Below are 27,810 nucleotides of genomic sequence, written 5' to 3'. Positions count from 1 at the left end.
TATATATATACATATATACATATATATATATATATACATATATATACATATATATATACATATATATATATATATATATACATATATATATATATATATACATATATACATATATACATATATATACATATATATACATATATACATATATATACATATATATATATATATATATATATATATATATATATATATATATATATATATATAWTTTTTTTTTTTTTTTTTTTTTTTTTTTTTTTAATGACAGAAAAAAATTATCTTTCATGCAAATGCTTAACTCTTAAGTATTGTAAACACACACACACACACACAAAAAAAATTTAAATACTTCATTTATGACGAAAGTTGTTGCACATCTGTCGGTACCCAACTCTGAATAAGTGAGTTTGAGCTACTTGTACAGTAAGTTAAGGCTGGTTAATACTTCTGCATCAAGTGATCACTGTGACCCACGACGCCTGCCTTGCACGATGCCATGCATTTACGCTTCTGTGTCCTGTTTGTGTTGCGCTGCAATAACACTTCACAAACACTAGCTGGGAGTAGGTTATGTTCCTCTGTGTCGTGTTTCTTCGTGGGTGTTTAGTTTTTCCTGAATGCTTCCTTAATGTACGAGTAGCTAAATCTCACTCATTCTGAGGCAGGAACTGTCGGACGTGCAACAACTTTAATCATAAGGTAAACACAAAACAAAAGTTTCCACCTTGAGCTCTACTTCGAGGGACTCAACACTTGTAAGTACTCGCACCAACGGGTTCACGCGGCTCTTGGTCCCACCCACACTAGTCACAGCTACCAAGCTGATCAATCACAGAGCTTGCGCCATTGCGACGTGTAGTTACACTTTTTGAGGGGTGCGCGTCAGCATCAGCCACGGCGAGGGCTATGCGACAGCGCAGAAACTACACCGGCGCATACATGCGCTTGACGCAGAAGTATAAATTAGCCTTTAGCATTATAAGTATTTCTGGTGTAAACAGAAGAAACGCAACACAGAGAAACATAGAAACCCTACTGCCAGGTAGCGTATGAGAATTGTTACTGTCAGAGTATCAAACAGAACACAAAAGTATAAGGGTGCTTTCACACTAACACTTTTGATCCGGACCCGGGTTCCTTTGACGTCAGAGTTTGGTATGTTTAGCTAGTTGGATCGATCTCTTCTGAACTCGAGTTCAAACCATACCCGACTCTGCCTGAAAGAGGTGGTCTGGGGTACCTTTGCATGAACTCTGATCCGGTTGACTTTGATATGAGCACAAGTCTACCAAATAAGGGTCAACCGCCAACTGTACTATTAACTTTAGTTTTCACAATGTTCAGTCGTGTGTGTATGTCTGTGTATCAAGTACTGTACCTTGGTGACAAGCATTCCTGACCCAGTGCAAACACAGTGATAATGCCTACTTGCCTCCTACAAAAACGACTTCTGTGGACACCGCGTGATGTTCTGAATGTTTTTAATATTCTTGTGGCAAATGAATGCAAGTCGTTCTCTGTATGAAACCAAAAGATTCAGTGAAAGCAGAATTACAGAGATGTGCATACGTCTTTCTATTTTGGCGGTTTGGGTTTTATGGCTGTCACCTAGCAACAGCTGTACACACAATAGCAGCTCGATGACGCAAGCGTATCGGGGTTCAGAAGGAAAAAAGACAATGTGAACACAAACCAGCCGACAAGGTAGGCAAGGGGGGGGCAATCGAACTTGGGTTTGGACCAGGCAATCAACCCAAGTATAAAAGCACCCTGAATACACAACTACGTGCAAGGAAAGCACCATGGGTTACGCAATCACTAAACCCAGAAGTATAATTAACATGGAAAGCCAGAATCAAATTTGAATCTAAGTCGTATACACCGAGAACGGCTTTGAAGGCGAGTAAACTATGGAGTGATTTTCATTTTTGGGTGACACATTCCTTTAAGAATAAAAACATTGTACAAACAGATGTATACATTATTTATTTGTTAACCACAGAGGACAATGAAATTTAAACACAACACAGAATTTAACAAAACATCTTTTTACAAAAAAAAAAAAAAGACAATACTTTTAGTTCTGAAACTGATCAGATACAATGATGTACATTTTAAAGCTGTTCTCATCAGACTCGTAGAATCATTTATTCCCTTAAAACCTCAATGTAAACACTAAGTGAATCAGCACAAACACTGTCGGATTAAGTTAAAAGTATTCACGTCTCATCTCCTCGCCTCTTTCACTCTTTTCTGCATCTCGGAGCATTCTCTGTCAGAGATTGGACTGGCACTCAACACGACTCCTCTGCCAGTCTGATCCACTTGTACGCTCATCATACAGCACATATCCACCAGCTCTCTTTGACAGTGCTGTATCCCGCTGTCCACTTCCCAACGTCTCGCCAGGTCTTTCCGCAACACTCTGGTCTCGGCAGCAGAGAAACCAATGAGTCCAGACAGCATGTTATCAGACAGATCCACATCCAAGTACCCGCTTCCATCAGATATGGTGGCTCCCAGTTTCCAAACTCCACCACTTATGCGCAGATTTCCCACCAGCGTGACAATGAAAGCTTGAAGTCTGAAAACCTGAGGACTTTTGGGTGGCCAACAGCCAGCCTGTAGGCTGCAAAGATACATGGGAGTTTCTTTGCAAGCCGAAGAATCTAGTGTGCTTGTGGAGCAGCTTGCAAGCGATGTGTTAGGAACTTCATTTAAGGTTCTGCTTTGGTAGGAGTTTCCAAGACGACTCCTTGAGGGAAAGCTCACTTCTTCAGGTTTGGAGCCGTTAAGTAAACTCGAGTCATGTTTGTTCCTTTCAGGGTCTTCCAGTGTACCTGCTGAGACTTCTACATCTATCGGGCACATCACGTTGTCCAACTCATCCAATGGGATGTCATCAAAATCCTCAGGAACGTCTTCTAACGGGTTGTTGTTTTGAGGGAGATCATCGAAATGATCAGGAATGCTTCTGAAGTCATCATCTGGGATCTCGTCCATATCCCAATCGTCTTGTCTGGAAACTTGAGGGAGGGGTTGAGATTGAGGATGTCTTAGAGAAGCTTCTGATGCCAGACTGCTGTAGCCACTATCAGCTACACTGGCTACAAGGCCATCCGGTTCCTGTTGTGGATGTGTCTCCTCAGGTAAACCCAGCGTCCCACAAAGCACTCTGCTCTGAGAGTGAATCTCCAAGAGCTGTTCCACCTCTCCACCCAAAACCTTAATGTTTTCTGCCTTTAAAAGCAACACCCCAAGACGGACTGCAATTGGGCCGACTAGCTGTAGCTTAGTGCCTGGTGGAAGGTTGGCATTGAGGGCTGGGATGGGTCGGTACTCCATGCCCTCCAGATTCTGCACTCCATCTGTGAGCTGCAACATCAGCATGCGTGTTGGTTTGGCCTCCCAAGGCCTCTGGGTTTCTTGCGTAACTGCCGAGACTTGATCATTGGAGCAGTCGGTGCCTCGAATGCGCTGCAGCTGATTGTACGCAGGCTGACTAACGTCTAGTAGTGAGTCCATCTGAACGCAGCAACGATTGCTCAGTACTGTTTTCTGGGCTTCAGAAATCCTTTCAGGGAGAACTGGGTGGGCTAGATCTCGAAGGTCAGTCAGAAGCCATTGCTCCAGGACACGCTGATTAAGCTGCGATTGGGGTATGGATGCCCTGTCCACTTCCTCCTTTATCCAGTTTACACACGCATCCAGCCAGGCAGGAGGAACCTGGATGTGCCATTCAGAGCGCAGCCATGCCTGGATTACCTGGACTTCACCCACTGACATCCTCTCACCTTCCCAAACACCAGAGAGTCATCTTTTAAACATGGAGAGAGGCAAATGTGTTGTAAAGATTTAGGTATTTAACATTTGTATTACAACAGTTTACGTTAGAGAGATAGTTCACCCAAAAACGACAATTTCTGTCATCAGTGAATCACCCTTCACTTGTTCAAAAATACATTTGAGTTTCTTTTTACTGATGAACACAAATAAGATATTTTGAAAAATGCTGGTTGCTGACACCCATTGCCTTTTGTAGGAATGAAAAATACTATGGAAATCAAAGGGTGCAGGCCACATGCATTCTAAATATATATATCTAGAATATATTCAACATGGGACAGAAACTCATACAATTTTAAAACCACATGATGGAAAATACATTTTCATTTTTGGGTGAACTAAAAACTTAAAATTTCTTTACATTTTTATTCAGTTATTAAAAAAAGCTTCTACATACAATTCTGATTAAAGTTGATCTGTACAATAACAGTGTGATAAATTAGTATTTTCGAAAAGAAAAAAAAATTATATATATATATATATATATATATATATATATATATATATATATATATATATATATATATATGCTCACTCACCAGCCACTTTAATAGATACATGTTTGCATATTATGACATGGCGTTTTATCCTGCTAGAAGTAGCCATCAGAAGATGGAAACATTGTGGTCATAAAGGGATGAACATGATCAGCAACAATACTCAGGTAGGCTGTGGCGTTGACACGATGCTCAATTAGTACTAACCACCAGCCTAAACCATCGAAACCAGGCAGGATGGATCCATGCTTTCATGCTGTTGATGCCAAATTCTGACCCTACCATCCGAATGTGACAGCAAAAAATGGATACTCATCAGACCAGGCAACGTTTTTCCAGTCTTCTATTGTCCAATTTTAGTGAGCCTGTTCGAATTGTAGCCTCAGTTTCTCGGTTTCCGGTTCGAAGCTGACAGGAGTGGCACCTGGTGTTGTCTTCTGCTGCTGTAGCGCATCTGCCTCAAGGTTGAACGAGTTGTGTGTTCAGAGATGCTTTTCTGCAGACCTTGGCTGTAACAAATAGTTATTTGAGTTACTGTGGCCATTCTCCTCTGACCTCTGACATCAATAGGGCAATTGTCCCCACAGAACTGCCGCTCAAAGGATATTTGGTATTTTTCTGACCATTCTCTGTAAACCCTAGAGATGGTTATGCATGAAAATCCCAGTAGATCAGCAGTTTCTGAAACACTCAGACCAATCCATCTGGCACCAACAACCATGCCACGTTCAAGTCACTTAAATCACCCTTTTTTCCCCCATTCTGATGCTCGTTTTGAACTGCTGCAGATCGTCTTCACCATGTCTACATGCATTGAGCTACTGCCATGTCATTGGCTGATTAGAAATTTGCGCCAGAGTGGTGTACCTAATAAAGTGGCCGGTTAGAATAGTTTAACGTTTAAATCAAATATACAGCTTCTATGTAGCCCAGGTGCAGTTTAAAGCAACCATAAGATTATCAGTTCATACAAAACAAGTAATATGCTTAATATAGAGATTTTAAATGCATTATGATTATAAAAAATGAAATCTTACCAGTAAATGGCAGGCTGTGGATGAATTTGAGATCGTAACTTTGCTCTAATGAGTGATTTGCTCAAATAACCTGTAGCTAAGATGTTCTCGTGAAACAGTTTCAGTGATTAATTTTTTAAATACGTTTATCTCAATACATTAACTTTTTTTAAAAAGCATACGCTTTCTGAAGGATCAAACTAGCCTTGCTGATCATGAAGGCGTTCATAAAAAAAATTGACGTTGGTTTTGTCCAATGGTTGTCCGTGTCGCTTGCTGAGGTTTCGAGTATGCAGCGATTTCGACCAATCAGAATGAGTTTATATTGTGGAGGGAGGCGCTTTCATTGGCCCGCGCCTTATTGGCGTTAGAAACATTTTGTGCGTCATTGTTGTTACGAAGGGGGAGTACGATAGGAACAGGTATGTTGATACATTTCCCGATACAAAAAATCAACTCTTTTATCGTCTTTACACATATAAAAAACTGCATAATCTAGTAATAAATATATTAATGCTCTAAATTAACAGTATTTTTTCCCGCGCCCACGATTAATTCTTACAGTTAGAATTATGTTTGCTTACGGTGTAGTTAGCTTCATGTCTGTTAGCTAAAGCAAGCTAGCAACCGTGATCTTCAATAATTTTCACAGTTCGCTGTGCATAACTAAAGTAATGTTATTAGTTGTGTTAATAATACTATGTTATCTATATTTAACACGAGACTACGGAAAACAAGTGACGTTACTACTCGTAAAACAGTAATGTTACTTTATGCTATTTAGTTAGCTCGTTAGCTTCCTGAAACTATTCATTGTTAATTAGCCAGTCAGGCAGCTGATAAGGAAGATGGCGAAGTTTGATTACATTTAACAGCAGTTTTGGTTCTCAAAATACAATGGAGTTCCTCTTACAGTAAATATTACTTGGTGAATAGTTTGTGAGCATATCTGGCTCGTTTAAAAGCACGTATGCGTTAATGCTACACGCAGATAGGCAGCACAGCAGATTATGAAACACAACCCAAGAGTAGTTTGTTTTTATTTTAGCTTGACCTGGCTATAATTTGAATTCTTCCTATTAATTCATCGTTTCTGCATCCATAGAGAATATTAACCAATGTTTAGTTTCAGTTCAGTTTTTTTTATAACGCATTAATTTGTTTCTCTTCACATTTCCTCTTAAAATACTTTGCCTAATTATGGTGAATACATAAAACGCTGTTCATTCTTTTATTATTATTATTATTATTATTATTAATCACAGTTTAGCATTTTTAATGCATTGTTAACATCCAAATTTTTGCTTGTTTTTTTTTTTGATAAAAGATTTTAATGAAAACAACACCCAATAGTGTACACCGTGTATATATGTTAACAAAATTAACCCACTAGAACATGCATCAAAACACTAGCAAGCAATACAACAATTATACAGCACAATCTAAAAAATCTCAACCAGACTAATGGAATAAGAAACAAAATAGAATGACGCGTAAAAAGGAGGGAGAAAAAAATATTGTGCAATTCCATGTGAATGCCAACCTTTCCATGAAAAACATTAAGTCTTCACCAAAATAGCAAAGCCGTTTTTAGGTTTTCTATGTAAGCAGGTTTTTTACAGTACTTTAGCATACTCAAAAATGTCTCTGTCAGTGTTTTTTTTAAACAATTATATTTGATTTAAGCCACACAAGTGCCAATTTCACATCTGTCACATCCATAACGAAGCTTTTCCCTCATAAATGCAAGAATGTCAAATTAAAAAACATCAATTTTTTTGTTCTATAGTGAGCACCTCTTATTTCTTTTGGGTTGTGCAGTTTAATTCACGGAATTTCTAAAAAGTATTTTGTATACTGTAAAATTGCATGTTTATTTTTTTCATTTAAAATATAAAACTTGTTTACAGATTGATATTTTTCTGATTCCTTAACTCTCTGGTTAGTTTTGGAAAATATAAACAGATGTTTTAATATAATGTTAACATGTACTTTCTTTGTAAATTTATGTTTTAAGTTTTTACTGCAAACGTCACATCTGTAACTCTGGAATTGCTCTATTACAAAAAAAATTGCAGAGACATCATTAACAAACGCATCTAAGGAAGGGACCCCATATTTTATCATACAACTTCTGTTTGCCGAATCTAAAGAAATGTAACCTTTGACCAGCTTGAGAACAGAAACCATTTCAGCTAACCATTTAAAAATACTTAAAGGTGTCGTGTATTTCTACTCTATCAGAATCCCTCTCTTGGCCAACACCATGCTAAACATATGGGAGAGTTGTTGATGTTTAGTCCAACTTAGAGCCCGGTCTGAACATCCAAACAATGCTAATGTTCATTCTGATGATATCACTGAAATGATTATACAAACAGCACCCTGTTCCGTCATTTTTTCTCTTTCGTTTCAGCTATTTGTGTTTTCCTCTAGGCATTTGTTTGGACAGAGAGGGCTGTTCATCTCCACTAGGTGTAGATAGATAATGGATCCAGAAAACGACCCACAGGAAGAGGAGACTTTCAGCAACAAAGAGAGTAATGGTAAGATCTAGTAAAAAATCTACATAAATGGAGGTGATATTCTGAATGATGCTATTACTAGTGGTTTAACGGATCACAGATCTCACGGTTCAGATCACATTATAGTTTGTTAGTCACAGATTGGACCATTTTTTGGATTAGACAAATGTAATTTGCTTTCCTTTTCTTACAAAAACAGCGCTGGAAGACACTTGCTTTTAACAAACGGAACTTAGAAGCTGCAATTTCTATACATCAAAATATTAAAAATAAAATAATGAAATAATTAGCTGAATGAAAAATTAAGTTTTCATATAATTTGTATATATATACACACACACACACACACACATACATACATGCATACATGCATACAAATTATATGTAAACTTAAACATCTATGTAACAAAATTGTTTTGTATAATTTTGTTATAATTTAGATAGATAGATAGATAGATAGATAGATAGATAGATAGATAGATAGATAGATAGATAGATAATTCGATCAATCACTTTTTATTTTGCCCAGCACTAATTATTAATGATTATTTATAATAATGGGATAATAATTCATTGTTATTGTCTTAATTAGATAAATTATATATGAGTTATTATTTATTGATGTATTATTTAAATGTATAATTTTATTCATTAATCAAATTAAACTACAAAGGTTTACATTTAGATTTATTCAAGCATTAAATAATTTAGACATGTATAACAACATCAGTAAAATAATTTTACCACAGTTTTTATCCTAAAAATGGGTGGTATATGACATTTCAGGTAAGCGTTCTGCTGATGATTCAGAGGAGGAAAAACCCTATAAGAGATCCCGAAACTCTGACGAAATGGTGGAGCTCAGAATTCTGCTACAGAGCAAAGTAAGTCTTTGAGTTTATATATATATATATATATATATATATATATATATATATATATATATATATATATATATATATATATATATAATTTCATATAAATTTATGCTGACTATTTCTTCTCTCCAGAATGCAGGCGCTGTGATTGGAAAGGGTGGGAAAAATATTAAAGCTCTGCGCACAGATGTGAGTACTCTTCTGTTTGGTTTGCAGATTCTCACTTAACCCACTACAGTCTGTTGTCAATGGAGCTCAGGTGTCTTTAGTGTACTGGGTTGTATTTGCTATGTTAGTATATGTATTAAAAACAACAAAACCTGAAAAATATGTATATCATAAATACAAATTGAAGCATTTCTGATTCTGTTATCCTGGCTAAAATAATATATTTGGCCTTGTACATATTCTCATAATCTGTTCCTCTCCTGTTGTCCATTCTCCTCCAACATTATGAGAATTAAAAGTCACACTGAAAGTGTTTCCAATTAAAAAATGTATTCCTCTTCCACTCCCTCTCCCCTTTTCCTTGTTTTTTGTTTTTTATTTTGATTTCTCTGTTTATTTATGGCCAATTCCCATATTCTGGATCGCCACGTACTGCGTTGCCGCCTGACCTCCTGACTCCCTGGTTGGCCACGCCCATAATCGCGCCCTTCCTATTGGGCGGCTCACTTGATTGACATCCGTGTGCTTGATTGCTCTGGTTGCTTGGCCCCGCCCCCTGCAGTACAATGCCACTGTGTCAGTCCCAGACAGCAGTGGGCCCGAGCGGTACGTGCCACTCAGATACTCCAACCTCCAAGTCATATCAGCTCTGTTACTGCCAATATCAGAACTGTTTTAACTTCCTTTAATGTGCAATCTACTCCCTTACTGCCATGAAACATGAATATGATGCTGCCATAACTCTCAATATGAATTTAAAATGCTGTTGTGCTTTATTCAAATGCCTTTTCTGTCATGTAAGGAAGCCCTTTCCCTCCCTGTTTCCCTCTCCGACATCACAAACTAGCTTTTTTGTTTTCCTGGGAAACTCCACTGTTTTCTTTTTAAAGGTTTCTTGCTAATACAAGGCTGAATTTAGTTATAGAGGGTGAAGGGGCAGCACAAAATACATTTTCTCCCTTTTGTCTGTTGTATTGTAAGGTTCGACTTTAAAACTTTGCCCCTTCCCTCCCTTACCCAGTCTGCTCATCTGTCTCTGCTTTTTCTGTCTCTTCTCTCCTGGATGTGGATCTCCTGCTACCTTCATGTACATCTCTGCCATTCTCTCTCTCTCTTTGCTCTGTCACTTCTCTCTCAGGTCCAGTTTACACTAATGTGTTTTAGTTTTAAAACGCTTGACTCTTGATACTTTTAGACCTTTCATCCCTCACTACCTTGGAGTTTAAGACTTTTTAAAATGCTGTAGAGCAATGGTTTTCAAGCTGTGAAACGTGTACCACTAGTGGTACGCAAGCTTCCTTCTAGGGGTATGCGGAGGAATCGCTGAATAACTAAAGTAAAAAAATGAACACACTTTTAACTCTTTAATGCGTACGATAACACTGATATGATCAGTAAATTGATTTTAATATGCTAAACCTTTTATTTTACATTTTTTAATGTTTGTTATGTATTCTGTCATTTGAAGCTAATTTCCAGCCCCCTATTTGTAACGGTTGTTTAGGGCATATCCTGTATTTTTATATTCCAATGTTGACGGGTATAGTTTAATTACTTTTCTGACACACAAAGCCTATTCTAATGCACAGTAAGCAGATCTAATTTCTAATTTAAATACAATTCATATATTTAAAATACAAGTTTATGTTTAGATTTCAAAGATATACAAATATGTCATAAATAGACGAACGTATATTTAAAAATGCATCAAAAAGAGTTTAGATATGAATATAATGACATATAGCCTATATTTATGAGGTACAAGGAACATTTCCAGGTTTTGATGAATAGTCTACTTTTTGATAATACTTTAAGTTTAAGTACAGCAGTTTTCTTTTTTTTTTTAATTTTTAAGAATAGTGTAACTTTTAATTAACTTTTTAAAAGCACATTTTAATTTTAACGTTGACGTTTTATTTTTTACCTGTAAGCACATTACATTGCTATTGTTTAAACTATTTATAATGGTTAAAGTGGCTGACAATAATAAATATTCATGATGATAATAATAATTAATCTGCCTCGTTTTTGAACTACGCAGAGCTGCAGCTGCTTAATTAGGCCGCTACACTACTGTATTTTAATACCGGTCATTATGGTGGTACTTGGAGAAACAATTTTTTTCTGAGGTGGTATTTGGTGAAAAAAGTTTGAGAACCAATGCTGTAGCGGCTGCTTTCGTTTGGAAAGGCTGTTGTTTCGTGTCAGTGTCAGAGTATCTGCTCAATCTTAAAGTCTTGCATTTCAAAAACTAAATTTTAGGCCTTAAAAAGATATACATTTACTGAAATATTGTGTTGTAGGTCTTAATTTTGCTTCGTCCAAGTAAAGTTACTCAATCTGGCTGACATCCATCCAATCACCAAGAATACATTTAGGTAAAACCTTAATTTTTATAATTTTGTATACTTTTATTGCAAAGAGATTCACAACAGCTGTTAGACATTTTTGCAGCAAATTCCCCATTAAATTCCCTTTGTCAGGGAAAGCAAGCTAAAAGCAATTGTTTTCTCATGATAATACCGGGCCATTAGAATAAAATCCTTAGTGTTTAGCCCTGTTTAATTCTAAAATTTAATTTTTAATTGGTACCTGCAGAATCCCTGCAGTGTAAACGTAGTAAAACAGACGTCGGGAAAAAGGAGGCATGGCTGCTGACATATCGCGCTCTGATTGGGTCTTTTATACAATAGAGAAAAATCATTGGCGTGTGCTCTCCTCTCCAAAACCTGGGCTCCGTTCTTCGTACGTGAATAACTCAATTAGCTGGATTTGATTATTTAACACAATCCATGATCGTTTTGTTTTTCAAAACTCATCTGAGAGTTGTTGTCATAGCAACTGGTCTGGGAGCTAAAACCTGCTCAGGAGCAGGCTTATTTTATATAAACCGGATTAGATCGAGATCAAATCTAGATTATTTACACTGAATAAAATAGTTTTAAAACCTTAAAATATTCATATATACACTCTACCGGTCAAAAGTTTGGGGTCAGTTTTTCTAATGTTTTTGTTGTAAAATTACAGCCAGCCTATTTGTGTACCATCTTGACCTGAATTATTTACGTGCTATGTCACTTCACTACTTCACACTATGATTAACCAGTCAGAGCACTCTCTGAAGAGCCACAGAATACCTGAACGGTCACAGCTCTGCAGATTTGATCTCCAACCACCTCCAACTCGCTCCTGCTTAATAGTCTCTAGATAAGATCCTAGTTTGGATGTGGACCGTTTTCACTCTATATAGCCTCTTTAAAACTAAAACGCATTAGTGTAAATGTGGCCTCAGTCTTTAGCTCTCGCTATCACACTACAAATCTGACCTTCCCTGTATCTTGACATTTCAGCAACAGGAAGGAGCTTCAGTTTGTTTTTCTGTCTTCCTCACTCCTCTTTGATTAAGAGTTGACTCTCTTTGGGGTCTGTTTTCTTTCCTCACATTTAATTGCACCAACAAAAGCACTGATCGTTTTCTTTAGGCAATTTTTATGTCTAATATCAGCTTCTTTCTTCCCGTGGGATGCGATTTTGATCACTTTTACAGAATCCTAAGCGTCAGTGCCGATATTCCTACGGTGGCTGAGATATTGCTGAAGATCATACCTACTCTTGAAGAGGTGAGATTTTTTTTTTTTTCACAGTTTGTAAATTATACGGGAGTATTGGTGAGGGATAGAGCATATATATTCTGTCAAATCCAAGAATTTAGACAACTTTAACATTTCTCACAGTATCAGTTTTTTTGTCTATAGTTAAGTAAATGCTAATAAAACATCCTGATAATGTCAGGTAAATTTGATAGGATACCGGATGTGATGAACTACAACAATTAGCAAAATAATTCTGACATCTTTTAATTTGACAATATTTACACAATTATAAGTATGCACATTAAAAAAAGTAATCTGATTTTGTTTTAAGTGATCATGTGTTGATATAAAAGTGTGTGAACGTACAAACCAGCAACCTGACTGCATTGTAAACCATCTGAAATGTTGATTGGTCATTATAAAACACCTTAATCTTTTCAGTATTAGTGTTATTATATTATTAATTACCTCAAGAATAGTTAAGAGTGTGTGTGCCCTGCGTCTCACACCTTCAAGCGCCACCACGCTGCCATTGCGTGTCGCCATTGTCTTCTGAAGTCATTTATTAAATAAGGAAAAGATTCATGCAGCTTCTGCTACTGCAACAAATTCAGTTTTTACTTGTGATATTTGGCGCCGAATAATCAAGAAGTGACTATTTTGTTCTCTTTGACTTATTGGATTGAAATTTTATGCGATATTCCAGTTTTGCGCATAAATTTAATTCACATTTTTTGATGGAAACTAGTGAATAGCTAGTCACAGCTTGTGGTCTGCTGTTATTTAAATTCAACCAAACCTGTGTTTTCCTAGTCTCGCTGCAGTCATGCAGACTACTTCACTTCCTGTTGCTTCTTTGTCCACTGTATTTAGGATTTTGGGGTATACATGTCACAGTTTCCTATTCTCACTTGCATAAATTTTGTATTTAAAAAAATATGAACTAATTGAGGTAAAGTTGGTTTAATATTTGTACGTTCGGACATTCCCATTAATAATATAATTTCAGAAAAGTATTAGTTGCAAATTGTACATTGGAAAAACATGTTAGCAGCCAATGCCCATTAAAGTAACAATCAATTAAATGTTAATGTTGTTTTGAAGTAATTTAAATGCAATTTCAGACCCAATATTCAGATTAGTGTGGTAAACCATATAAGGACAGTTAAATGAACGAATGTGGGAATATAAAACCAACTTTACCTTAATAATGAACTAGTGTTTTGAACCCACTTGTAAAAAATAAATTATTTACATACATGTAACATGTAAAACCACATTTAGTTTAGTTTGGAAAATCAGTGAATCGTTTACTGCAGACTCACTCTGAACAGATCATTTGAATCAGTGAGACGATGACTCAGATGTCAGTCTGATTCACAAATGAATTGTTAAGTGCAATTTGTGAACTGATTTAACAGGTTAACTGATGAAATTGCGAACAATTTAAACACCATCCCCTTTGTTGAGGCAGACATGTACACTACCTGACAAAAGTCTTGTCGTCGATCTCAGTTGCGAAAGCAACAAATAATGATTTGACTGCTAGTTGATCATTTGGAAAAGTGGCAGAAGGTTTTTCTACATTTTTCCTGTGAATCATCTGTTGAGCTGCATCCCAATCATCACAAATACTGCAGAAGACCTATTAGAACCCGCATGCACCCAAGATTCTCACAGAGATCAGTCAAGTTTGGTGAAGAAAAAAATCATGGTTTGAAGTTAAATTCAGTATAAGGGCGTGCGAGAGATCTGCAGAGTGGATGGCAACATCAACAGCCTGAGGTATCAAGACATTTGTGCAAACCACCAGAGAGGGCAAATTCTTCAGCAGGAAGTTCTTCAGTGGTCCAGGATTGGCCAGTTCATTCACCAGACATGAACATTATTCAGCATATCAGTGGTATCACATCAAAGTTCCTGAAAACGAAGAAGGTCAATGTGCTCCAGGATTGTCCAGCCCAGTCACCAGATATGAACATTATTGAGCATGTCTGGGGTAAGATGAAAGAGGAGGCATTGAAGATGAATCCAAAGAATCTTGATGAACTCTGGGAGTCCTGCAGGAACGCTTTCTTTGCCATTTCAGATGACTTTATTAATAAGTGATTTGAGTCATTGCAGAGATGTATGGATGCAGTCCTCCAAGCTCATGATGGAGTCATGCACAATATTCATTCCTTTTTCACTGCAGCATGACTTTATATTCTATACTGGACTTTATTTCTTTTAAGTGACGAGACTTTTGTCCAAAGTCAGACCTTACTGTCCTAATTAAATCATTAAAAATCAAGGCATGATCATATTTTATTCTGATCAAATAACCATAATCTAGAGCAGGGGTTCCCAAACTTTTCAGCACGCGACCCCTAAAATAACAATGCCAGTGACTCGCGACCCCCAATATCCTCTGAGGTGGTTATAAATACAGAAAACTCGCATGCAATGGCGCACACACACACCAATAGACCAAAATCTATTCTTCGTTTAATTTTTTTTATTTATGTCAGTGCTGTAAATGGGCCAGAAAGTTTAACCTGGTGTTCTAAAATCAATCTGCTGCATCTGACGCTATTGCTGTCTTTAATATAATGTATTAACCCCAGGGGTCGCAATCCAATAGAACAAGTAAATAAGCTACTATTGTTACTATAAACGGCTGTTTTTTTCTCATCAGTTGGTTATGGATAAAATATGGTAATTGTTATGGCCTAATAATAATAAGTAGATTTTTGGAAATCACCAGGCGACCCCCCCCCCCCCCCTTCATTGTTCCGCGACCCCTCAAGGGGTCCCGACCCCCACTTTGAGAACCACTGATCTAGAGGGTTTTGCCTTTTAAATAAGCCACTTCTGATACCAAATGATCAACTAGAAGTCAGGTTATTATTTGTTGTACCTAAAACTTGGATAAGCACCAAGACTTAAGTCAGGAAGTGTATATCTATCTGCATCTTTTTTAAACTTGATTATTCTTTAAAGAATTATTGTCAAATGTAAATTTTTTTAAATATGTTGCATGAATGACATTGATTCTCCTCTCATTGGTTTGAGCAGTATCAGCATCACAAGGGTGTGGACTTTGACTGTGAACTGAGGCTCCTCATTCACCAGAGCTTAGCTGGCAGCATCATTGGACTGAAAGGAGCTAAGATTAAGGAACTGCGTGACGTAAGATGAGAATTCAGTATATGAAGGGTATATCTTGTATAGCTGATGTTGTCTTCGTCGATCAAATAACACATTATCTGCTTCTGTTCCAGAGCACCCAGACCACCATCAAGCTCTTTCAGGAGTGCTGCCCTCAGTCCACTGACCGTGTGGTGCTGGTGGGGGGCAAAGCAGAGCGGGTGGTGCAGTGCATCAAAACTATGCTCGAACTCATCGTGGAGGTCAGATTGAAATCATTTGACTCCTGGTTTGCTTGTTGAACATGTTTCTAATTAGTTCTTTCTCTTTCCAGGCTCCCATTAAAGGTCGTGCTCAGCAGTATGACCCTAACTTTTACGATGAGACCTACGACTATGGCGGCTTCGGTGTGATGTATGAAGAGAGGGGCCGTCGGCCTATGGGAGGCTTCTCTTCGAGGGGGCGCAGCAGCAGCGGTGGATTTGATCGGATGCCCTCTGGCGGTCGTGGCGGCGGACACCACATGCAGAGCAGGAGAGACTATGATGACATCAGCCCACGCAGGGGCCCACCTCCATCACAGAGAGGAGGAGGAAGAGGACCTCGTCCTCCACGAAATATGGGACCCCCACACCACAGGAGAAGGTCAGACACTTTGATAAATGTACAAGGGGAAAATAAGTATTGAACACGTTGTCTTGTTTTATCATGGGATTAATATTTCTAAAGGAGCTGTTGACATGGAATTGAATCAGATTTTGCTAAAAAAAAAAAAAAAAAAGTTAAACTAATCAAAAAAAAATCTGAAAAATGTGTTTATGACAATGACATGACACCAGGAGAAAGTCCTGAACTATTCAAATATGTTTTATACTTAATATAAAATGCTATATTGGTGATGGCCGCTTAAAGATGCCTATCATATGGAGTATGAAGACACATTATTTGCTCAGACTTCAAGAGTGTAGAAATCTTGATGCTTCTGTGGGTCTCATCTATCAGATCTGATCTTTATTTTGTGTTTTCTATTGGGTTTAAGTCAGGTGATTGGCTGGGCCATTCTACAGCTCGATTTTCTTTCTCTGAAAGCATTTGAGAGTTGCCTTGGCTGTGTTTTTGATCATTGACTTGCTGAAATGTCCACCCTGGTTTCATCTTCATCCTCCTGCTAGTGTAGATGTTGGACTTAAGTTGATATTCATTCTTTCTTCATGTGATAATTTATTTTTCTCTTTGTCATTTCATTCTGATATACATAACTTGTAAACTAATTAGATTTGTTTACTTTTCATATATGGATTTCTTTCTTACTAACATCCGGGGAAAATTTAAAGTCAACAACACCTTTAGAGATATGTTTTCTGAGAAAAATGGTGACATGTTCAATATTTATTTTCCTCCACTGTATATGATTATTTTCAGAAATGCATTTAATTTTCAATCCATTTTCCTAAAGCTAGATTGATAGACTACTAATGTATAATATTGCTAAATGCTTAAATGTGATTGAGAACCCTTGATTCTGACACTAAATATTGCAGGGTATCCTTAAAGTATTAAAAGTTGATAGATCAATTGAGAAAATTAAGGTCTATAAAAGGTATTTAAAAAGTCTTAATTGTGTTTTTACGAGGTCTTCAGTTTTGTTCAAGCGTTGTCCAAAGTGTTTTTACTCCAAAATAGCATAAATATAGTTAATTTCCTTCTAATATTAACTACGCCGTGCTCGAGCTACGCGATTGATTTGGGCAGGGGTGTTTCCGGCCAAGTTCGTCCGTCCGGTGATGTCACAATTTGCGACAAATGCTGGAAGGTGATGTGACGTTCTTCCCATGTAGCGAAACTAGACAGAAAATAGGGAAAATGTAAGTTTGCTAACACTTTATAATAACTACACACTATAAATCATTTACTAAGCATTAGCATCTAGTGAATTTATTATTTGTTAAGCATTAACTCTACATTAATGTTTGTAAGCAGTTTATAACTGCACCTACAAATGCTGTATTCTTGACTTATACCCACATTTATAATGTGCTTAATTGTACTTTCATACTCTGTTAATGATTTATTTTTTATTACTAAATTAAGGATTGCATTATTTACAAGTCATTTGTATTTATGAGTAGTTGAGGGTTTTTAGGATCATTCAGAATGAGTTAGTAAATGATTAATAACTATTATAAATAACTAATCCCTTATAAATGACAATTAAAGGCTCAGAATCAAATGAACAATAATCTTTGCAATCTTGTCTAAAAATCAAAGTTACTGTAAAGTTTAAACATTGCCATAACAGGAGTGTCAAAATACGACATTAAACTGGATAAAACAACAACAATATCATAATTTAACAATATAATAAGATGTGATGTTTAAACTCTACAGGGATTTTATTTAGATAAGCTTACAAAGATTTATTTTTCATTTGAAGTACAGTTTCATTTGTGTATCTTTAAATAAATAGGAATGAATAATGTTATTTAACTGAGCCCGTTTAATTGTCATTTATAAAAAACTTATAAAGCATAAATAGTCCTCACTTTAGATTAGGTCACAAAACTATACTAGATTACTAAACCATTACTATATGCCTAAATAATAAGACATATAAACGTTGATTTCAATAGTTTATTAATCATTTACTCACTCGTTCTAAATTATCCTAAAAACTCTCAACTACTCTTTTAAATACAAATGGTTTGTAAATAATGCGATACTTAATTTAGTAATGAAAAATAAATTATTAAAGTATGAAAGTACAATTATTAAACACATTTTAAATATGTTTGTAAGTCAACAATAGAGCGTTTGTAGCTGCAATTATAAACTGCTTACTAAAGCATATTAATGTCGAGTTAATGCTTAACAGATAATGAATTCACTATTTGCTAACGCTTAATAAATGATTTATAGTGTGTTGTTATTATAAAGTGTTACCGTAAGTTTTTTTTTTATTCCTGGTTGGAGAAAGGTAAGTTTAAACAGTGGCTGAAGCCTGTCGCTGAAAACAACCGCGTCATTTATTCTTTCAAGCTTTGTTTCTTCTGAGCTTATCAGAGTTTTTTTGCATTGCTGCGCTCCATTGATCTATTAAACTACAACTGTTTATTAAGTTAAAGGTTTGATACTGATTAGAACTTGAAGTGGCGATATTCTGAGGTCTTTAAAAATCTTAAAAAGGTATTGAAATTACCTTTAAGATTCCTGCATTTACCCTGTATTGCCATTTTGAAATTCAAAAATCCATTATTGTGCATCCTCCGCACAGAAATAAATGAACGTTAAAGAAAGATATTCAGTTCAAACAGAGTACTGGCATCTCACTGTCTGAATTTTCTATTGTAATTTATGACCAACACACACAATAAATAATTTTAGACTATTAGAAATGTAATTAAGTCACTTTAATAGATAGAAAAAAAGAGTGTACAAAGCAGAGAATAAGCCAAATCAAATAAATATTCCAAATCAAAAGTGCAAGTAAACAGAAAAAATCTGCTTTTAATCACAAACTAAAAAAGAAAGCTAATATAGTTTTTAAATGGCGTGTATACCTTTTAAATAAATCACTTGGCTTATTGTTAAATGGCATTTTATGGATGCGCTGTATGTTTGTATCATTGCAGTGATGACCAGTATTACAGCTCTCAGCGTGGCCACATGGATGAGCGGCGGCAGTAAGTTCTGCATCTTCTTTGTTTGTATGGCATATTCATTGATTGTATGCCATATTTATTGCCTTGCTCTTTTTTTTTTTTTTCTCCAGTGGTGAACGGCGAGGACGTAATGACCGTTACGGAGGCAGCATGGTCAGTATTTAGTCTTTTGTCATTTTTTTAATCTTTACTTCCATTTCAATACATCACCCACAAAACATCTTTGTGAATCACTTTTAATAGCTGGCTTTCCATAACTGTTCGTATCCATTTTGAATTATCGCATTAGAAACGAGTGATGTAAATGCCAAATCTCAAATAAAATTCCCTAGTTTGCAAAAAACAGAAAAAAGTGAGAGACATTTGAAGTAAAAAAAAAAACTCATTTATTCTGGCTGCACAATATTGAAAAAACTGACATTGCGATGTTTTATAATTTACGATATTTATTGTGATATGGAATATATAATTTCACCAGATGTCTATTTGTAAATAATTCGTTTTTCAACACTAATATTTTAACAATTTATAAAAAATTTATCACTGTCTGGCCATCGGATATTAGGCATGGGTATAAATATTGCGAATGTGATTTTCGAAAGTGTTGCAGCTTTTCGTATACGTGTATGATTGCCGTTTGTTAGTCTCATACAGATGGAGCGATTGGACCCGGAAACTGCTTTGCGTGACGTCACACTTAACAAGCGGATAGCATGCAAAGCTGATGATGTTTACTTTGTAGCCAATGTGGATATAAAGACACAGACATGCTGTTTTCTGAACGTTGACATGATTTGAAGCTTATTTAAATTTGATTCTCACATTTTGTGTTCTGTTCTCTGTTACTTTGCAGAATGATGGATATGGTAAGTTTTCCCTAATATATATAAATATTTATATTTATATATTAAGAGTATTTGCATACTCTTACTTGGAATATAATTGTTTTGATATTTTTGTTCTGTTTATTTATATATTATTTACAATAAAACTGTATATTTTTAAGGATGTTTAGGAGTGGATTTATCTAAAATATCCACCAAGCTATGAAATATATTCTCTTATCCCATCTTTAATTTGTTACCATCTCTTTAGGGCAGGGGTGCCCTAACTTGTTCCAGTCTTGAACACTTTTAATGCTTCCACATGTTTACTGCATTCATATAGCATCTGTGTCCTCCCAGCAGGCATACAATGTCATGAGGCATTAATATTAGGTTAAATTTAGGTCATGATGTCGGGTTTTTAAAATTCAACGTTATTTTGACATCCAATTACTACCTCAAATGATGTGGATATTTGGTTGTTTTAAGGTTGCGATGATAAGTGAACAAAATCCAGCTTTGAGCCAAATCATACTGACATCAAATACTGACATTTATTCATCAGGTATGGCAACCAAAATCTAACATTTGATAGACGTCATAGTGGTAACGCCAACACTAGGCATGGGCCGGTATAAGATTCTGACTGTATAATACCTTGGATAAAAATATCACCGTTGTGTTATTACTGCTCCATAATATATTATTTTTTAATGTCTGTACAAAAACTTTTTTCCCTTTTAAAAACAATATATTTAATTTTTTAAAAGGTTTATAATATTTTGGAACATTAAACATGTCAGGCTAAACAATTCAAATGAATCATTGGCTTCTGCTGTCCTCTTTAGTTTCAAAAACACAGATTTCTTTTTTTAAAACGGCATCTTTGTATATTTTTTCTGCTGGAGATACTCTTGTCCTAAAAAAAAAAAAAAGGATGTAAATAAAAAAATCTTACACCTACTTTAGGAACAGTATTACAAAACATTTTGGCGGTTTTAAAACCCTGACTTTTTCAAATCGTATCATGCCTGGTCAACACAATGTCAAACTGTAACATTATTAAATGTTAATATTTGGTTGTTTTTAGGTTGTATTGGAAAGTGACCAAATGCAACGTCTGTCCAACGTTGGACACTAACTTAATTTTCATTTCATTCACTTCCTTCAACATACCTGCCTGGAAGACTCTACAAGACTCGACACTTGTAAACAGTCGCTCCAACGCACTTGTGCGGCTCTCAATCCCGCCCACATTCTTCAGCGATTCCAAGCCAACCAATCACTGAGCTTGCGCTTCTCGTCGTTGCGACATGTAGTTACATTTATTGAGAGGTGCACATCAGCCACGGCGAGGGCTATGCGTCCGCAGGTAGGCTGCGCCGTAGCATACGCTTGACGCAGAAGTATAAATCAGTCTTAACAGGCTCTATGCACAACTAGAATTATAAAGACAATCATAAACTTCCGGTGAAAGCTTAAAGTAGAGATCTGCGCGGGACTAAATTTTTAATCCCGCACCCGCCAGGTTTTAGCCTGAACCCGCTAAATATTATATTAAGAATTTGTTATCCCGCTGCCCAACCAGCCCCGTTTTCTACCCGCCGCACCCGATCCCGCTAAAGAGCGGGGGAGAACAAAACCGAAAATCACCCAGCTATACAGTTTATATATATAAACACACACAGCACCAAGCACACACACACACAAAGCTCTCTCTTTCATACGCGCGCACTAACACACATAAGCACCAAGCAGACACACAGGCAAAGCTCTCTCATTCGCATAGCAATATCTGCAATATTGCTAAACAGCCCGCTCCCGTCCCAAATTAAACCCGTTACCGACCGCTCCCGCGATTTATTCTGAAATTTATTCCCGCGCCGCAGAAATCTAGTCGGTCCCGCGGCACCCGCGGGACAGCCGCGGGAATGCAGACCTCTAGCTTAAAGTGACTATTTTCAATTTCACAAGGTTGTTTTTACAGCTTCAATGTTGTAATGTAATTGCAATACATTCAGTTAAATAGACTAAAGCATTCATTTAGTTGTTCAAGCGTAAAACGATATGAAAGACGTCAGTAGCAGCAGGCTAGCGCAGAAATTCCGCTTAAAATACTGGGGTAAAATAAACCATCATATTTTAAAGACATGGGGGGTAGGGTGGAATTTAATGCGGTGCTTCTTGTCTTATTTTTAGACCCACTATATATCGTATACCAGGCAGTGAAGATTGCTGATTTTTAAAGAAATCAGATCTTAAACGTGAAAATTTTGTAATGGAAAGACGGCCTGGCTGAAAACTAAAAGTCTGTGTGTGTAAAGCCCATTGGTGTTGGAACTAAACTCTGCAGGACATCGGCCCTCTAGGACTGAGTTTGGGCACCCCTGCTCTAGATTTAAATATGTACCATGTAAATTACATTTAATTAGTTTGAGGGGTTTTTTTTGGCATTGAGAAGACAAAAGAGTGGCCCAATTGACCCAAATCCAGTAAACATTATTAACTTCTTCCCCTTAAATCAGATAGTAATTCGTCTTGGGATTCCTCCTATCAGTCTGGTGAGTGTTTCATCCTGTTGGGCCAGCTGTTTTGTCGTGTCCAGTTGTAAACCTCTCATTTTAACACGTTTTTACTGTCTCCATGTGCTCAGGTGGAAGGAGCAGTTACAGTGACGGTCCTGTGATCACCACACAAGTGACTATTCCTAAAGATGTGAGTAAATCATTTACAACCACACCTACTGCAGTTCACTCATGAAACGCATATTCACGTGCATCTGCTGTGATTCTCAGCTGGCGGGATCCATCATTGGTAAAGGAGGACAGAGGATCAAGCAGATTCGCCACGAGTCTGGAGCGTCAATCAAAATCGACGAGCCCCTCCAGGGTTCAGAGGATCGCATCATCACCATCACAGGAACCCAAGACCAGATCCAGAACGCTCAGTACCTGTTACAGAACAGGTATGATCTTCATTCAGTTCATTTCACCAGAGAGCAAAGAATCACCAAGAGGCGATACTCTAGTGCGATTTGGGGAAACGGCCACTAGATGGCGTTGCGGCTATTTTGAAGTGAACATTTCAATAGAACAACAGAGTATTATAAGTCTGTAAAATAAGCTATTAAAAGTGCAGATGATTGTGATGGTAAGTGTTGAATTGTCGTCTTTCAGGTTGCTTTAATGCTCTTTTTAAATAAATGAATAACAAAGCAGCTGCTTTCCATCCCGACAGCAAAATGATTCAATAGACAGCCGACTGCTTTCACTCCAAAACGGCGGAATCGGAGGCTGTTGAAGGGCTCTGCTGTTGCAATTGAATGTTCTGTTCCAACATGATAAATGTCAATCAAAGGCGGCAACACCAAGGCTCCAAAAGTACAAATTTATTCAATTAAAAAGGCTGACACAGAGCGTGTAACGTTTCGAGCCACCCGGCTCTTCATCAGACAATGTTCATCACAATCAGGTGCTCCTTTTTGTACACTTCCGGATCACATGATCTCCTCTCCCATATATGCCCACATATACATACACGCATATGTATACATACACAATCATTCATGTATACATATATACACAGAAATACATGTATGCACATTCACATATAGTCTATAGCAGTGGTCACCAAACTTGTTCCTGAAGGGCCGGTGTCCTGCAGATTTTTGCTCCAACTCTAATCAAACACACCTGAGCAAGCTAATCAAGGTCTTACTAGGTATACTTGAAACATCCAGGCAGGTGTGTTGAAGCAAGTTGGACCGAGATTGGTGACCCCTGGTCTATAGCTTTGATATTTCATGTCAAATTACAAAAAAATATATATAAATAAATCAATAAACCGTAATATTACATCACAAATTATAATAAAGAAAAAAGTAAAAAATAAAGAAAAAATAAATATATATAACAGGATACACCAGACTATACAACAAACCTTTAAACCAAACCCCTACTTAAACTTTCATTTATTCATTCATTCATTATCTTTTCGGCTTAGTCTCTTTATTAGTCCTACCACAGCGGAATAAACCACCAACTCATCCCGCACACTTCCACGCAGCGGACGCCCCTCCAGCCGCAGTGTAAGCCTTTTTAATTTAATAAATTTGTACTTTTGGAGATTTGGTGTTGCCGCCTTTGATTGACATTTATTTGCACCTTTTGCGGTTTTGGCTGAGCACCCAATTCAGAGAGATGTGCGTGCTTTTGTACAGTTTTTTCTGTTCCAACATGATCTAATCGCCGTGACGTAGCTTCAAAATTTCTTTTCAAAACGGAAGAATGAGTTTGCTTGAAATAACAACTTATTTTCACTTTTTTGTGTAACATGTGTCCTAATAGTGTTTTAAGCAGCTTGGGACACATATATGACTGGCAACAGCTTAAAAAATGCGTTTGGGTGGTTTGTGACCCTTTTAAAATGTTATGTTCTTTCGTTCAAACAATAGCCCCTTTCACACATACAGACCTTTCCGGAAAATTACCGGCAATTTTCCGGAAAGGTTGTATGTGTGAACAGGTCCTTTTTGAGAATACCGGTAAATTCGTTCTGGCTATTTTCCGGAAAGAGAAGTTGTAACATTACCGGCAATTTGCCGGAATGCTGCGCTGTGTAAATGCAGAAGGAAGATTGCTGGAATAAGCAATCACAACAGTCAGACGCGGTCCGCGCAATTTTTTCTGAGAATAAAAGCCTTTGAATATTGTTCCAGACACATTTAGCTGCTAGAAGTTAGTCAGATAATGTTTATATGTTCTTCTTAATGCCAACTGTGTAAATAATCATCGATAAGATGCTTATGATAAGCCGCTGTTTGTTTACCTTCAAGCTTTGCGTGTGCCTGTGATACAGCCTGTGAGCGCCTGCACACGCACATATTATGAACATCTCGACATGCGAAAGTGATCCTGCGAAAGTTGTTCACAATATTGATCATCCACAGAGTTTGTAATTTAGTCAAATGTTTACAAATACAAGCGCAGCCGTTTAAAGCTCATTTGTGGGGAATGATGTCAGAATTTACCGGTATTTTGGAATGGATGTGTAAACGCTCTTTTCCGGAAAATTTCCGTAACGTCCTCGCCTGTGTGAACAGCGCTTTTTTGAATTTACCGGAATTTTCCGGATATTTACCGGTATCACTGTGTGAAAGGGGCTAAAGGTCGTGGAGAAAAATATACTGGGGGGTAATAATTCAGGGCGGCTAATGATTCTGACTTCAACTGTAGTGCCTTTTGAATATTGGCATGTTTGTTCAGTTTGGACTGCTTTCTTAAGTTCTCTCCTGCTTGTTGTGTCCATCAGCGCTCTTCACCTCTTGGGACGCCAGAACTAAGCAGTCCACGTTTCTCAGGATCTCCATCCAGCTGCAGCTCAACACCACCTTTACCAGAGTCAAACCAGCCCCAGTCTCCGCCTGTCCTTCATTGTGGATTTTGTGGGATCGTTCTTTCTTTCTTTCTTTTTTTTTTCTTGCTTTGTTTTTATAAATCTTCATTTTATATGGGCCAACTTTCACTTCACTCAACCTGTACGAGCAGGCGGCTTTTCAACAGGATGACGTTATTGTTGTTGGTTTTTTCCCCTCTTTTGAAGTGAATGTTTTGTGAGTTGCGTTTTTTTTTTTTTTCCACTGTTCCTAAACGTTTGATCCAGAATGTACACGTTTTTTTGCTCGCTCTTCATTAAATTGATTTAGGTAGAGAAGGAAATGTAAATATCCAGTGATACTATGGAAGATGAATACTACGGACATATGAGTTTAACCTTTACACTCTCTCTGTTCCACACGTGTGTGTTTTTCCCTCAGAAATGCAGATATTTTCTCTAGGTACTGAAGGCTTGCAGTACTTTTTGTATGTCTTCTCTCCTGTCTGTTTGCTGGGTTTTAAAATCTAGTGTTCACATTCTCTACCTCCGCTGTTTGTTTTGTAGGTAATCCTGCATCCCTTTTTTTTTAGAGAAAAGAACTAAAGTGGATTTTGAAGTTTTAGACTGTATTTGTGTCCGAGCAGGGCTGTAAATCTCACTCTCCCTTTCTTTATTTTATCTTTATTTTTGTACTCAAATTTGTCTCAAGTTCTTCAGCCAGGCACATTTGTAGAGTTTGTCATTTGTCTGAATTAATAAAAGAATTGCCATTTTTTTCAGTGTTGTGTGATTGTTGATGCAGTCATATCCTTTGTAATGAAAATCATCATGTCTGGATTAAGAATGTCTAACATTAGGTTTATATATGCTTTTCACTGTTATATAGTTTTACAGTCATTTGAAAGTTATAAAGTATGCCATGGGTGGTGAAATAATGAAAGTAAAGATATATATGTGTATATAAATATGTATTTGTGTGTATTTATAAACGTTCTGGCCACTTTATTAGGTACATCTGTCTAACTGCTCGTTAACGCAAATCAGCCAATCACATGGCAGCAACTTAATGTGTTTAGGTCAGTGCATTTCCATCCCTTTATGACCACCGTGTACCCATCTACTGATGGCTACTTCCAGCAGGATAATGCACCATGTCATAAAGCCTGATTCATCTTCGACTGGTTTCTTAAACATGACAATGAGTTTAATGTACTCAAATGGCCTCCACAGTCATAAGAACTCAATCCAAAGGAGCACCTTTGGGATGTGGTGCGAGATTCACTTCATGGATGTGCAGCTGACAAATCTGCAGCAACTGTGATGCTATTATGCAGTTCTGAAGGCAAAACGGGATCCAGTCCGATACTAGTAATAAAGTTATATCTAAAGTAAATAATATCTAAATAAGTTATATATAAAGTTATAAAGTTATTATAAATTATATCAGCCAATCTCAGTAATGATAACGCACTTTATTACTACTTAACATATAAAGGCTAATATAACCATTACAAAAAAACTCTTGATATTCTGTCTTCTCTCCACATCAATTCAAACTATGGTCATGCTTCAGGCGTTTTTGGACTTTGGCCAACAGTAATCTGTCTTCACACTTTGTGTATGATAAAGAAGTCTGTAATTTTCAGGTCACACTTTAAGGTACACTTCTATTATATAAATAATAAACCATTAAATATAACTTTCGCCTAAATGAACTCCTAATTTGATGTATACAATAAGATCACACAGCCGATATCTTAATAATAGGTACACTATATAAATAGTTCAACTTAAAATTTTAAGGCAACAAACTTCAGGACATTTTTGACTTGAATTACTTCACTTGACTCGGTTTAAGTTGAGTTAACTCAAAAATGTCCAGAAGTTTGTTGCCTTAAAATTTTAAGTTGACTCAACTTTTTTTTAACAATGTAGTTAATAAGCCGCTAATTAATAGTTAAAATAGAGTTATTACCAATAATGATTACAGCAATATATATTGATTACACACTTTTTTTTTCATTTGTGATAGGCTACTCATTTCAATGTAGTTCCCAAAACTTATTTTACTTTGAGCATTTTTAATGTCTTGAACTGTCTGAAATGCATTGCATTAAATATAAAATATGAACTCCAAGTCGCACACTGGAGAATTTCTTTCTTAATTTTGAAAAATAGACCATATCTATTATACAGTATGTGGCTATATAATAGTATCTTTAAAACTTTCAGGCACTTGTTGACCTGTTATGATGCATTTTGCCCTGTGTTCTTCTCATTTTGCTTTGTATCCATATGACATTTGACGTTTTTGCAC

The 27,810-nt window shown here is 36.7% G+C and overlaps 2 protein-coding genes across 11 annotated transcripts; one reads left to right on the top strand and one right to left on the bottom strand.

Moving 5' to 3' along the window:
• Nucleotides 1–1,945: 1,945 nt before the first annotated feature.
• On the bottom strand, nucleotides 1,946–5,564 carry rmi1 (RMI1, RecQ mediated genome instability 1, homolog (S. cerevisiae)). Of its 2 annotated transcripts, XM_073909218.1 has the most exons (3): nucleotides 5,363–5,564; nucleotides 4,368–4,834; nucleotides 1,949–3,799 (listed from the first exon to the last, which is right to left on the bottom strand). In XM_073909218.1, the coding sequence occupies exon 3, from the start codon at nucleotides 3,766–3,768 to the stop codon at nucleotides 2,209–2,211; it is 1,560 nt and encodes a 519-aa protein (XP_073765319.1). In that variant the 5' UTR covers nucleotides 3,769–3,799; nucleotides 4,368–4,834; nucleotides 5,363–5,564; the 3' UTR covers nucleotides 1,949–2,208.
• Nucleotides 5,565–5,692: 128 nt separating this feature from the next.
• On the top strand, nucleotides 5,693–26,272 carry hnrnpk (heterogeneous nuclear ribonucleoprotein K). 9 transcript variants are annotated; one of them, NM_212994.2, is made up of 16 exons: nucleotides 5,693–5,763; nucleotides 7,778–7,887; nucleotides 8,653–8,750; nucleotides 8,877–8,933; nucleotides 9,475–9,518; nucleotides 12,460–12,532; nucleotides 15,563–15,676; nucleotides 15,769–15,897; nucleotides 15,969–16,279; nucleotides 19,264–19,314; nucleotides 19,404–19,446; nucleotides 20,147–20,159; nucleotides 22,643–22,678; nucleotides 22,771–22,832; nucleotides 22,913–23,082; nucleotides 25,428–26,272. In NM_212994.2, the coding sequence occupies exons 2-16, from the start codon at nucleotides 7,830–7,832 to the stop codon at nucleotides 25,456–25,458; spliced, it is 1,290 nt and encodes a 429-aa protein (NP_998159.2). In that variant the 5' UTR covers nucleotides 5,693–5,763; nucleotides 7,778–7,829; the 3' UTR covers nucleotides 25,459–26,272. The 9 variants fall into 9 exon arrangements, 5 of the variants coding, with proteins under 5 accessions (NP_998159.2, XP_009302555.1, XP_073765379.1 ...); XM_009304280.4 differs by having other exon boundaries at nucleotides 5,729–5,763; nucleotides 7,758–7,887; nucleotides 25,428–26,267; XR_012383655.1 differs by lacking the exon at nucleotides 20,147–20,159 and having other exon boundaries at nucleotides 5,729–5,763; nucleotides 19,404–19,457; nucleotides 25,428–26,267.
• The last annotated feature ends 1,538 nt before the right edge of the window (nucleotides 26,273–27,810 follow it).

The sequence above is a fragment of the Danio rerio genome, chromosome 8 (assembly GCF_049306965.1).
Source record: "Danio rerio strain Tuebingen ecotype United States chromosome 8, GRCz12tu, whole genome shotgun sequence".
Classification (NCBI taxonomy): domain Eukaryota; kingdom Metazoa; phylum Chordata; class Actinopteri; order Cypriniformes; family Danionidae; genus Danio; species Danio rerio.
The sequence above is the reverse complement of the archived record's forward strand: the minus strand, read 5'-3'. Positions and strand labels throughout refer to the sequence as shown.

Excerpts from the sequence above, each read along its gene's own strand:
- rmi1 (XM_073909218.1), bottom strand. The coding sequence starts at position 3,768 with ATGTCAGTGGGTGAAGTCCAGGTAATCCAGGCATGGCTGCGCTCTGAA.
- hnrnpk (NM_212994.2), top strand. The coding sequence starts at position 7,830 with ATGGATCCAGAAAACGACCCACAGGAAGAGGAGACTTTCAGCAACAAA. Across the intron at positions 8,751-8,876 it reads GAATTCTGCTACAGAGCAAA|AATGCAGGCGCTGTGATTGG; the intron begins GTAAGTCTTTGA and ends TCTTCTCTCCAG. Across the intron at positions 16,280-19,263 it reads CCCCCACACCACAGGAGAAG|TGATGACCAGTATTACAGCT; the intron begins GTCAGACACTTT and ends GTATCATTGCAG.